The sequence below is a fragment of the Atractosteus spatula genome, chromosome 6, assembly GCF_055471065.1.
Source record: "Atractosteus spatula isolate fAtrSpa1 chromosome 6, fAtrSpa1.hap1, whole genome shotgun sequence".
NCBI classification, from domain to species: domain Eukaryota; kingdom Metazoa; phylum Chordata; class Actinopteri; order Semionotiformes; family Lepisosteidae; genus Atractosteus; species Atractosteus spatula.
The window spans coordinates 8877225-8891055 of record NC_142711.1 but is presented as its reverse complement, the minus strand read 5'-3'; the positions used below and the strand labels follow the sequence as shown (position 1 = coordinate 8891055).

The following is a 13831-nucleotide window of genomic DNA, read 5'->3' as shown; positions in this document are numbered from 1 at the left end:
AACCTACTCATTAGTTCCTTCACAAAACAATTCCTAAAAGGAGAAGTTTACATCATGAGCTATAGTGTACAGGACATTTCTTTCACCTTATATCTTACACCCCAACTCAGAAAGAAAGAACAAACTATGTTAACAAGGCTGCTGCCATTCATAATCATCAAACTTTATCACTAATATGCTATTTTCCATAATTAGAGGTGGCACTGAAGTAGACAATTAGATGATTCCTTCCTCCAGTTGATCCGACTCTTCAGTTTTGCTAGGAGGATGTCTAATCATTCTAAATAGAGCTGACACGCTTGCGAAAGTATAGAAACTTTCCATTACTGCCCTTTTTTCTGACATTGGCACATGTACTGAATTTAAGGAAAATGTGGTTCCTGGTGTCCCTTCTGTGAAATTTAAATTAGATTATAATTAGGAAATTTCTAGGAAGCAATAGGATAGCTGTATGTAGACATGTAGGTTACCAGAAGAATGAGTGTAAAGTGGATTAATTGTTGAAACACGCTGCTCTTCGGGTTCACAGTGTGTTCCAGCAGCTCAGGACTGTTTGCAGTTTGGTGATTGAGCCTCACCAGTTTCCTCTCATGCCCTTCTTTCTTCCTGGCTCTACTTTATCAAGAGCCTCCACAGCTGTTCTGTTATTCCTTCGTGTGCATCTTTTCTCACCCCCCTCCCTCCACCCCATCTTCACGCTTGCAGCAGCCTCCCTGGTTCATTCCTCCGGAGTGTGGTGAAAACTGCTTTTCAGGTCCAGGGTGCATTCCAGCAGCTCAGGACTGTTTGTAGTTGCGCCCTTTATCAGTTCAGCATTTGAGCCTCTCCTCTCATGCTTCCTCTGTCTTTCCTCCTGGATCTACTGGGTCAAGAGCCATCACAGCCATTCCTTTATTCCCAGAACTCCAGCCTGGGGTTTTCTTATTTAATTCTTCCTTGTTAATGTTCTCTGTTTTCCTTTCTGACAATTTTGAGATGTGGTGAAATAATAAAAATGTTTTACTTAAAAGCACCCAGTGTTACTGGTTTTGAAATCTTTAATGCATATACATTTTTAGGGTTGGAGGGACATAATTGAAAATATATTAAATAATTAATAAACCTGAACAGTAGGTATAATTTGAGGCATGTGAGGTTTTTTCTCTGGCACTGTTCTGGACAAAAGAGTTATAATATCAGAGTATAACATCCACAGACAAATATTTATAAACAAAAACATCACAACTATAACACATCAAGCAAAAATGTATACAAATGTATACAAGTAACTCTAAATACAAAACAATGCATCTCTGAGGCCTATGTTCTAGAAATCTCAAAACACAGAAGCTTTGTAGCCTAAAATCCTATGCAACTCCTTGACAGGAGAGAGTGTTCTAAACAAAAGAATACAATTCAGCACTGAATCTCCCTTCCTACCACATGTCCAAAAGTGAACAGTAAACTATTTCCCTATTCTAAAAATGCATCGCCAAATTAGGAGAGAACATTTTTAGCCTGAGGATTCCATAAAAAGGAAGTCAGAATTTCCCTCTGTCAGAGCACAAGCTTAGTGGAGATGGATGGTGAAGTTTCTTCTTCTTTTCTCTTTTTTCCTGTCTTCCACCTGGTTCACTTTGTGCTTTCTCTCAGTTTGTCTAGATTTTCTGTCTTTTGATGCCTCTAATGATTTACTATGAACCTTAAATTAACCAGAATAAGCCATCAGAGACTTTGATCATCTGTGTTTACCTGACTTGCGACAGGGCAAACACATCAGTTAAAACTAATCATTTTAAATTAAATTAAATTTAAAAAAATGCACATATTCATACACATGCATAAATAAAACATAGAAGTTTTCAATACATTATATCTCAGGCCAGGAGTCATGTGTAAATGCTCTTTCTGCATTATTCTGGCTGTGAAAATTGTTTGGCTTTTTTGAAGACATCAAACCATTCTAGGAGCGACTTAATTCTTTGTTATTCAACGAGAAATTTGTGAACATAAGACAATTTTCAGGAACCCCAGGTTAGCTATAAATAAGCAGGACAAAATTGCAATCAATGAGTCTCTGTTTGTATAAATAAAATGAATTGTCAAATTAGGGCTGTTTATGGAGGTGGACAATAATCCTTTCGAAGTCTACAGTACACCTCTTAGTTAAAACATGCCTTTTAGTAATGTTTCCCAGCAGGGAAATCTACCTTGCAATTCATAATTTTGAAAAGAAATAATTTCTCTTTCTTGAAATTTGATTTGTTTTATGAAGATAATTCTATCTGTCTGTGTGTACTGTAAAGGCCTTTGGCAGAATGAGAAGGATGAGCCTTTGAAGGTCTTGCTAATGCAAAGGCAAAAAAGGCAATTAAGATGTTTTGTTAAAAATGCATAAAAATAACATACTTTTATTATTATTTCACCAATAACAGCAGCAGAATAAAATCAAAATGGGATTTATATTGTAAAATTGTTCTGGAAGTCAATGTGGACCTTTTAACAGGATTAACTACATGAATTTAAAGAAAAACCACAACCATAATGTACTTTGTGGTATTTAGAGCTCATTTTAGTTTCTTGTCAGTTTTGAGTTAGGATTTTTTTGCTGTCTTCAAAGTTTGAAAGCAAATGAAGAGAGGGATTGACTTCCACTTCCAGCTTTAGAAATAATTTTATAGTACTTCACTGATGTAAAAAAAAAATCACACAGCCACCACTTGTGTGGTGGGTTTAGTTTCCTGTTAATTCACTGCCGGACTGGGGAGGGGGTTACCCTGGTGTTAATAAGAGGGAGGCCTGGTCTTAGGGTTGGGGCGATGGAGTATGAGTCCACACCTGTATGGGGACAGAGGCTTCTTGAATGTGCTGTCTCATCAAGAACTGTGGTTTATTACCAAAAACACATTTTCACAGAGTGCGGTATGTTTTAAATCAAGTTGAAATGCCTTCGGTGACTTCTGACAGAAACTGCCTCATCTGTTACTTAATAAAACATTGCTTTTTTTCTGAATTCCACATTTCACAGCTTTGTTATTCCCTGACAGGCCTCAGATTAGGAATGGAGCAAGATACCTGGATGATGGTGTCTGAGAAAGGAGAGAAGCTCTACAACCTGATGAGCAAACAGGGAAACCTCATCAAAGACAGGAAGCGCAAACTTACCACCTTTCCTAAGTGCTTTCTGGGAAGGTGAGTTATTGGAAGACTATTTTTTTGGCCTTAGCCATTAAACTCACTTCTGTATTTAAACACAGGAAATGAAATCATTTAAAAAATAATTCAGTGCTCAAAAAACATTTCTCCTTATGTGTTGTGATATTTTTTCTGGAGTGTAGTAGTTGGTTGTTACTTCACTATAAGGTGTATGAAAACCTTTTTCGTAAAGCTTATGCAGTGGGATGGAATTTTAAAGAGGTTAAGTTGGTATGTCTATGCCAAGATTAACAAAGGAATTTATTCAGTTCTTTAAAGGGAAGGTGCTTTCACTATGAATAATATATACTGTGCATATTTCTGAATTTTCTGTATTTCATGTTTTGTGTTTCTAACATAATTTCACTTGGTTTCTGTTTGGAAAGAAGTATTCATGTTTTTAAAAAAAAATTGTAACCCCTTGCTGGCGGTACTGTGGTGGTGTGGTTAACATTGCTGCCTCGCAGTGCTGGGGCCCTGGGTTCAGTTCTGGAGCTGCGGTGCTCTCTGCTTGGATTTGTATCTTCTCCCTGTGTTTGCATGGGTTTCCTGCAGGTGCTCTGATTTTCTCCAGCTGGCCCAGGTGCAAGAGTTTGTGTGTGTGTCTGCCCTGCAATGGCATCCCGTCCAGGGTGGCTCCCTCACAACCCTGAATCGGATGAAGTGGATAGAAAAGTGGTGGTTGGAGGTTCAGGGTATTTCTGAAATGGGGTGAACAGAGATTCCAGCCCAGATTGTTAGATGAATTTAAGATGTGAGAGATCAAGTTCACGAGTGGTTTTCACATCCCACAGTTTTAAGTAATTAAAAATGTATTTTTTTTCCTTAGGGGAATACCTAGACTGATTCTTATTGAATCAAGTTTATGCACCACACTTATTGAACACTGTGATAAATCATGCTTATATTCTCTGAAGACTTTTGAGCTTTGGTGCTATGCTGGTTCCAAAACCTCACATCCTTTTGTTGAGAAATGTTAGCAGGAAACACAGTGGCAAATATATTATATTCCTGAAGGACTGAATATTTTAAACTGCATGAAGCCTTGCAAAAACGGCTTTCTTGTTTTCTCAGGTGATATCTACAGTATGTAGTTTTTCATATGTGTTTTCCCTTTGTCCATTTGGACATTTTGGAAAAGTGCCGGGTATGTGGTGATAGATTTCGTAACTAAAAACAGCTTTTTAACATTATTAAATAGTGCAGAATGGTAAAGATTCAGTTTTGTTTTAAAAATGATGTTGCTTAAGTCTCATCACAATAAATGTACAGTAGTCATTTAATCATTTTAAATAGAACTGAGGCACTTGCTAGTAAGTCAAGTATAACAAAGGTCCTGTTCCTGTTTGTTTGTCATTGGTAAAATAATGTCCCTTCTATATGCTTAAATTCTAAATTAGATGTTAATAAGACATTTCCTGGCAAGCAATTTAAATGTACGTTTACAAGTAATTAACCAGAAGAATGGAGGTAGGTGGATTAATTGTTGAACTGCTCTTCTGGTCCATTGTGCTGAATTTAAGGAAAATGTGGATCCCGGTGTCTCTCCTATGAGTTCAAAATTAGATGTTAATTAGGAGTTTCCTAGTAAGCAATGGGATAATTGTATGTAGAAAATTAATTTGCCAGAAGAATGAGTGTAAAGTGGATTAATTGTTGAAACACACTGCTCTTTGGGTTCACGGTGTGTTCCAGCAGCTCGGGACTGTTTGCAGTTTGGCGATTGAGCCTCACCAGTTTCCTCTCATGCCCTCCTTTCCTCCTGGCACTACTTTATCAAGAGCCTCCACAGCTGTTCTGTTATTCCTTCGTGTGCATCTTTTCTCACCACCCCTCCCTCCACCCCATCTTCATGCTTGCAGCAGCCTCCCTGGTTCATTTCTCCAGAGTGTGTGTGGATTGGTCATTTCCTCGGCCAGGCAGGTTAATGCCAAAACATTACAACATTACAGTATCTCTTTATGTATTCATCGTCTCTGCAAACAAATACGGAAATAGCATTTTAAAACATACTGAAAGAATAAAATGTTTTCTTAAAGAAACCAATGTTCACAATGTTGTGTGACTGAAACCCAACATATTGGGTGTTAAAGGTAACCTCTGTTGTGATCACAGGTGTTTGTGTTCAGCTCTGGCAAATTTGGTAATTTTTTAGAGACACTGCATTTGCAGTTTTACTGTAAAATATTAAGTAGTAGAGGAGAGTGCAGAGTTCTGCCACTTCTAAGTGCAATTTAGTAGTTAACTAAAAGGTTCCCTACATTATAATTTGGTACTGTAGGTGGGCTCTTACAAAAGTAATTTACTTCTTCTAGTACTTAAACTGTCTTGTGTAAATGCAAATCTTGTTGTGAACCATTTTGCATTAATTTAATAGTTTCCTGAAACAGAACACAACAATAAAGTATCCCCAACCAAAAAATCCCCTGTGTTTCCAACTGGCTATTTTTTTTTCAAAATTGCACTTCTGTGGCCTCAGAGAAGTATGTCATTGTAGAAAATAGTTGTTGAAAATGCTTAAGTGATTTTAAAATCGGATGCATTCCTCATTCTGCATAGTAGTATGCTTTTTTTTTCTCTAGACAATACAACACTCCAAATAAAGTCATAACAGAATAAATTACTCAGAGCTATTAAGCTTAACTTAGAATGTTCGTGTGGGGGTGTTTTTAGCCTTAAGGCTGTATGATCTTCATGTGGCTTTACTTGACAGAGCTTCCAGACCTTGGCAGAAAGAACCCTGAAATATGTACTTCTGCGTTTTAAATTAAGCATATGGACTTTTTCATTGGTATTTTGCAAGAAGTTTCAATTTACCTGGAAACACTGAATTTTTGGTTTCATTTATTGCAATTGCATAGTCATTTGAGTTTAATTGTGTCATCTCATTCTCCCTTGAGGGTTAAAATCAACCTTTTGTGCCTCCGCTTTTCAGGTTTTGTTTTTTTTTTATTGGTAAGTGTCCCTTTTAGCCTTGAGGGTGCTGTTAATCATCTGAATTGAATGTTTGAGGCTGTGCCTTTTCTCAGCTTGGCTTGCTAGCAGTCACAAAGAATATGTCTTTACCAGTTTCTCATACTTTGAAGTGATTAATAGTAAATTATGATGAATTCTGAAAGAGATTATCTGCTGTACTGGCAACATGTACATGGGAAGTATCAGAGAACTAAGGGAGTGTTTTGACCGCCACAGCCTCCTACAGTTCGACACTTCTTAAAAACTAGCAGCTGAGAGAACCTGGTCTGGGCGTGAGCTGTGATTAAGATTAATTTCAGTGGTAAATGAAAGGTAAAAATCCAACCTGTGTTGTGGGATGTGATTTGGTGTCATCTCTGTGTTGGTATGCAGTTAAGATGATGTCTTGCCAGCTGAAGTGTGTTTCACTCTGAGAACCTCTGTAATGGCTCCCCTGTAGTTCCAGAGCAGGCTTCACATTAACAGCTTCTATCTGTACCTGCTGACATTCTAAAATTGCTTAAGAAGCCTGCTTTCATGCTGTGTATTAATTTAATATGGTTTAACAAGTAACAAAGGCATTACAAGAGAATGCCGATGTGTTGCTGCTTCAGGACGAATAATGCGTACTTTCGACCAGAAAAAGGAAGACATTTTATTCTGTTGGCTGCATAATATAATTTTGGTTTATAAAGGGCCATGCTGTTGGTTGCATATAAGGACCATCTTGAATTTGTTACAGGTTGCTTTCATGTCATACCCCAAGTTTGTTAGAGGCCCTGTGTGATTTGCACTCAAACTATGTTGTTATTTTTTGTGACTTAGGGTGATATGGCAAAATTACATCACGTCATCTCAATTCATGTATATGGAGTCTCATCTCAAGAAGTATCTAGCAATTGGCATACTATATATCACAAACCTTGTTGTGGATGTGGAATCTATTTAGTATTCTCCATACAATGTTAACATAGGATATTGAGCTCAGCCTTTTTAGCTTTGTAGGACTGCATTAATTTTGTGTGTGCATAAGGGAGAGTGAAGCTGTAATTAATGTAATTAAGGAATGAATTCTGACTTGCAGCTTGCTCCTTTTAAGAAGAACTGAAGCCCATACAGTGATTGATTCCAATGAAATCAAATTGAGTGCATAAGAAAAATGAATTATAAGAGCTACAAAACAACCAACAAAATCAAACAAAATCACAAATGTGGTTCCATGCATAATTGTGATCAGTTTTTTGGTGGATTTTATTTGGTTTCTGGTTTTCGTGGCTCTCATTATTCCGCACTCTTCACAGGTAGCCAGGTTACTGAAAATGAGAGGATGGGAGTGTTTTCCTGTGGTATAAAGCCTTATTTACTGTACTTGCTTAGCGCCAGAGAGGAACAGCATCTTTAAAAATGAAAACCTGTTTTGAATGAAAAGTGTCTTGGAAAGTCCCCAGTTATTCTTTTTCACACAGAGTGTAGTATTGCCACATACACGATTGAATAATTAATGTGCTATATTCTTTTTTTACCCAGACTTTCCATAGGCTGTACAGGATTCCCAGCAATTTCTAAGTATGGTATAACAATATAAGAGCAACATTTAAGTTTAATTAAAACTTAAGGTTGGCCCTTTTTAAATATAAATGTCAAATTTGGTATTCTGAAATAGATTTATGTGTCTGCCTGCAGTGAGTTTGTAACCTGGCTGATGGAGATTGGAGAAACGGATAATCCAGAGGAAGGGGTTCATCTCGGACAGGCACTGTTGGAAAATGGCATCATCCATCATGGTAAATTCCCAGTAGGAAATGGACTTGTTTATGGAGTTCCTGCATCGGCAGCTCCATGCTGAAGGGAACACTACTGCTGTTTTATGGTGGGAAGCTATTGTGTATCACTGTTAATTCAGAGATTTTTCCAACTCTTTACTTCTTTACACTGCTGATTTAAGAAAATTTTAGTAATAACCTGCTGGAGAGACACGTGCATTCTTAAGCTACTGTACTGTGTTAGGAATGTGTAAGTATGTGGAAAACATAGCCTGAATGTGTTTTTTTAACAGTGGGCCTTTTAAAGCTGTTGATTAGTCCAAAACAATACCTTTCATTAGCAGCAATAAGCTAATACTGTATGTTCATGTAGGCTGTTGACAATGCTTAATTTGTTGAAATGAAGTGAAAATGACCAGTATACTTCAAGAAAGCATTTTTTTTAACTAGAGAATAAAGTGTTTGTTAATACTATTTTCTTGGAAGGTGCCCTTTTCCAGGGTGAGTCACAAAGGGGAGAAGAATTTAATACAGATAAGTGTAATATAGTACAATAATAAACAGTAAACAATGGTAATTGCCAATGTACAAATTATATATGCATCAAAAATGCAATAAGGGTAAGAGTAATAATATTACCACAGTTCAGTCAATACTTGAAAAATTATTTAATCGATTAAACTAAAACTAAAATTGCAATTTGTAACAAACTTAAAGTGAACACAACAAACAATATACTGTAAATAATGATACAAAAGAGAGGGGATTTTGGCTGAGTCATTCCTAATTTAGGCTCATGTTAGAACAATTATTTCCTACTGACCATTTTTTTGGTTGTAGTCTTTAAGATCCTAATGTTTATTCTTATATCTTTTGCCATAAGAAGAACATTACTTAACAAATTGCATTCAATTTAGGCAATATTATTAACTTATTTGTGTTTATTTATGTTTGATAATACTAGATCATCGTCAACATTTAGAAAAAAATTGATTCACATTTTACTTTATTATCATTAAGAATAATTAAATCACTGAATGGAGGACTAAGATGAATCTCCTTTTTCATAAAAACGTTACTGCACTGGTATAAAAAACATTTATACCGAACAAGACCAAGAAGATTTTGAAGCCCTGTTTTTTTTATTTAAAAATGTCTTCAATGAGTTATCAAAAGCTGGGGGTTGTACAGCCACCTTATCAGCATTTTTCTGTAAATGGAAAATTCTGTGACCGAAAAGGAAAATGTTAGCATTTACATAGATTTGTACTGCTCTTAAGTTACAGACAAGCACCAATTCAAGGCCGAACCAGTACTGTACCGATTCCGATATGATGATGGAACATACCACCCAAGAAGTGACATGCAGGACGTCATCTCCAAGGTAATCGACTTACAGCCACATCTTTCTGTTCTTATTTTGTTTTTCCAATATCGAGATTTGAAGAAATATTTTCTTCCTATGTCTTTTAACTTGAGACTTCAGTTCTGAAATAACGTGTGAAAAGTGTTCTATTTGTGATTCAGGACCTCAGTTAGTGGCAGACAATTACTTGTTTTTATTTTTTGCATATTGCTTTATAGGGTGTCAGGCTCTACTGCAGACTTCATAGTCTCTTCACACCAGTGATCAGGTAAGAGGAATTGGGATTATTCTATTAGTAAAACTTCACTCCGCACTTTATAGGAAAAGCCTTATTGTTGCATTAATGATTTGTGAAAGACTGTGACATTTAATTTAATTGAGGAAATCTGGGTTAAATTAAAGTGTCTGCTACTTTTTAATATTGTTAGGAAGGAGCTTGGCCAAATTTAAAATGGAAAAAGTGGAGAGTTGGCCTGTTGGACTGGTGAGAAAGCCTCCTTTTTGTCCTCTCACTCTGTTCCACTTGACTAGTGTATTCATGAAATATCATTTGTAGGTGAAAAAAATGCTCAACCCAGAAACCTCAACTTCAATAACCAGCACTCACGATCCTGCAATCCTGAGTCACAGAAACATACAGCACTGGACAAAACAGCATGTGCATGTGTCTGCATTCACCTCAGCATAGCAATGAATTGGCTAATTAAGCTCTTCCGTGGATTGCCGTTAAAGTGCACTGGCTGTGTCACAGGCATAGGAAAGAGATCATATGTGTCAAAGTTCAATAATAGCCTTGAAGGGTAGTAAGACTGCCTGTGTCCTACTGTATAATAACAGCTTCAGAGTGTTGAAGCATGGAAGAGGTACTGTATTGTGGTGACAGTCAAGTTTGAATAGTAAACTAGGAAATGTAACAACATGCTGCAACAAACTAATGTTTCCCATTGGACAGATGGAAAGACCCACATTTAGAGATGAATATGTGCACTGCTATGGGTTGGATGCAATGACTCTTGCTTAAAGAATGAGATTTTCATAATTGAAACTGCAGAGTCCCGCCTAATTGGGTGGAATTTCCTGATTGCAGTACAGGAGAGAGGGGCTTTTGAAGGGGGCAAAAGGTCTTTGGTTTCCCTACAAGGACACCATATAAATCAAGCACTCCAGTGCTACAGTGGGCTAGACAGCCCGTATTTTACATTACTGAACAGTCATGCTGTCTTCCTTTGTTAAGATGCAGAAACTAAATCCTATTATATAACAAATGTTGGCACTGAAATATAAGTCAGGGGTTATGGCTGTTAATGCTGCTGTGCTGAGCACAATGTCTAGAACTCGGATATTTTGTGGTTCTGCTTAATTAGGAAATAAAAATGCATATGCTGCCTATTTCCAAAAATAAAAATAGGAAATTATTAGTTGGAGGGCTATGGGAAGACAGAAATGCTACAGAATCCTTTTCTGGGCACCTGTGCCTAAGATTGCACAGCACAAATCCTGGGCAGATGGTGAGCCTGGTGCAATGTGGGTTATTTCTAGTTTTTCATTTGACTACATTTGTGGTCAAAGCAAGAATCATTTCTCAGAAAAAAAAGACTTTCGAATAACTGTCCAAGTTTTGTGGTTCCTTGAGGACTTTAAATCAGCAGCGTTCAGGTCATTTCAGGCATGTGCAAATTAAGGCACTAACTAAGGCAAGCATCTAAATCTCATATCATATTCCCATGGTAATTATTATAAGTGTTTGCTTAAATGAAAAGACGTTAATAGCAAATAAATAGGTAATTAAAACAAAGCGCAGGTTTTCTCCGTATGTGGCTTAATTCAGTCATGCAGTACATTATGTTTAAACATTTGCTTATTTTAGTTTTTGGAAGATGTTTAATGACAGTGTTTATTTTAATTTTAATGATGAACTTAAAATGCCAGACCCTTGTTCACAACATGTGCTTTGGATTGTTTGTGTAAAAGTAGAAAGTGGAGAAAGTAATGTCAAAGTAAAGGCTCTGGATAAACTGGCCTTCTAGTACTGTAGCCGTAGTTATTCTCCCTCAGGAGATTCGGTGTTCATGGGAAAATGACTGCTCATTTCATAGTAAATTCCTGGACTCTGGCACTGGCTGTAAAAAGCCCTCACAGTGAGCAGTTCAGTTCCACACAGAACCGCACAGCTCTGCTGGGTTACAGGGCTGACAGCCGTAATGCTCTATTTGTGATTTCATGGCTCATCTCCAGCTTGATTTTGTGAGTTTTTATCCTTAATCTGCCGAGGTATTCCAGCCATGATAAATTAAAGATGCACAATTAGAGAGAGTTCCGATTGATTTTAATGTAAATAGATTAAGCATGATGTCAACAAACAGCTCAGTACACCAGGATCATGAATTTTCTGCCAGGGCTTTGTGCTGTTACATTATGTCCTGGCAAAATCCTGCAAGCTGAATGTATCGCTTGTAGTGTGTCAGTGGTAAGTCCTCTGTTCCTTACTGAACGCTTACCTGACATGAATTTCACCGATTTCATTAACATAATCTGAAAAAGAACTCAGCTCACATTAGAACTGGATGAAATAGGTTCCTTCCTATACAACTGTGAGTTACACAACTAGATTCAAGACTGCCTGTCCACAAGCATTGTTCATACATTTTTAATCAGCCTTCATCGAAAAATTCCAGAGGGAGGGTCCTCTGTGAGCCTGCACCTGGAGCTTGGCTTGCCCTTGGCCCTTAAACCTCAAAACCACAGCACTCCTGTACAGTTCATCTCGAGATACTTTCTGCACAAATGCTACTTTCATAGCACGTTGTTTGTGTGGTCCAACTCCATTATTATCATGAGATGGTATAGTCTAATTAAAATGGGACATATTTCAGTGACAGCGTGTACTATACTTTTTAAATGTCGGACAAATTAATCAAATACGTGTACAAAGACTACAATTCCCTACCTGCCATACATGCTAATCATATGATTTCATTTCCGCAGATATGCCCAAACAATAGCGTACAAGTCAATGATTGGTATACAGTACTATATAAGTATATTGTATATACTGTACAGTAAGTACAGTATGATACCATATAGTTTCAAAGCCACTACAGTACAGTATGTGTGAAATATATTATTATTATTATTATTATTATTATGATGATGATCAAAATTTAAAGTAAAATTGTTTCCTGATTACTTGTTCCTGAAATTTGCATTAAAACAAAATATAGATTATTTTAATGGATAGATGGAAGTGGATGTAAACCTGAAAGAAGCACATCGCATTTCCATCAAGCTATAATATACTAATTTTTATATATCCAGCTGAGCTTTTGTTTTGTTAAACGGCCCTACTTTCTTTTTAATATTAATATAATATTTAACATACTGTAATACACAGTATACAATTAATAAAAGTCTAAACAGAATGCAATTTAAATTCTGTAAGTGGAAAAAGATTGTCCCTGTGGGGCTGAGCATTGAGCCGAATTCAAAAACCATGCATTTTCAGGTGACAGCCGAAGTACTTTCACACTCTACATTAAGCAATCACTGTGCCACCTCGTGGTATTACAAAGTAGTGCAGTCCTGCAACAGAATATTTGAAAAAAATAATATTGCAGTGCGGTGTGTATACTGCATTAGACTGCATTATTACTGGATCTGTAATGGCTGGATCTGTATTTAGTGTTAGGGGTACAAAGTGTGGCATAAATGCAAGGAATCATTATTAATTTTTAACACCACAGCACATACTAAAAGTGTCAACACAACTGTTGATTTTTACTCTGTATTTATTTACTTTGTTAATCTAGTGCAATTTAACAGGCCAACAGCACGCTAATACATCAGTATATGAATATGATATATTTCTATTAATTTCTTTTTACTCAATTGGAATACATCCAGCAGCGTTTATAAACATTTTACTATTATTACTAGTATTGCGTTATTGCATTGTTATTGCTATCTCTTTGTTGTGATAAGCAGTTAATTCAATCCTGTCCTACTAGAGGGTCTGAATGTCTTCCTGTACTGAATCACCTCCGCATCAAAGCTGTATTCAATCACTGTGTGGTAAAATCTGATTTGAATAGTACTTTCCAAACTCAAGAAAGTCTCTTCAAAGGTCAGACCTTGACTGAGTAGCAGATTGATAAAATGGTCATGAATCAGAGGTGCCTTTGTTACATTCTTAGTTCATTTTTACCATATAGAATTCACTAAGCAGGCTAAAACAGGCAATGTTTTTCTTTTTAAGGGACAAGGATTACCACCTGAGAACATACAAATCTGTGGTGATGGCAAACAAACTCATAGACTGGCTCATAGCACAGGTAACACTGTTAGCATGTTTTTTAACAAGTCTTTTTTTTTAATTCATGGCCTTTGTGCACATAGAAAACACATTTCCTTCATAGGAAATGGGAAAAGATGAAAGTAAGGAAAAGGGAAGTAGCTGTTTTCTAAACATGCTGGTCATTCAAATATGTGGAAGAGGAAACAGATTGAAACAATAAAGCAAAATCTAGCTCCAGTATTGCTGTTTTTTTTAAAACACCTGTGGTTTAATTTATAATGG

The 13831-nt window shown here is 36.6% G+C and overlaps 1 protein-coding gene across 1 annotated transcript in view; it reads left to right on the top strand.

The window, feature by feature from the left end:
* The window catches only part of prex2 (phosphatidylinositol-3,4,5-trisphosphate-dependent Rac exchange factor 2), a 155281-nt gene that overhangs the window by 55028 nt on the left and 86422 nt on the right, over positions 1-13831 (top strand). Inside the window, exons 10-14 of the mRNA XM_088918835.1 lie at positions 3027-3171; positions 7813-7913; positions 9173-9276; positions 9477-9526; positions 13511-13586. Of these exons, the coding sequence (XP_088774961.1) occupies positions 3027-3171; positions 7813-7913; positions 9173-9276; positions 9477-9526; positions 13511-13586 (476 nt within the window). The remainder of the gene's footprint in view (positions 1-3026; positions 3172-7812; positions 7914-9172; positions 9277-9476; positions 9527-13510; positions 13587-13831) is intronic.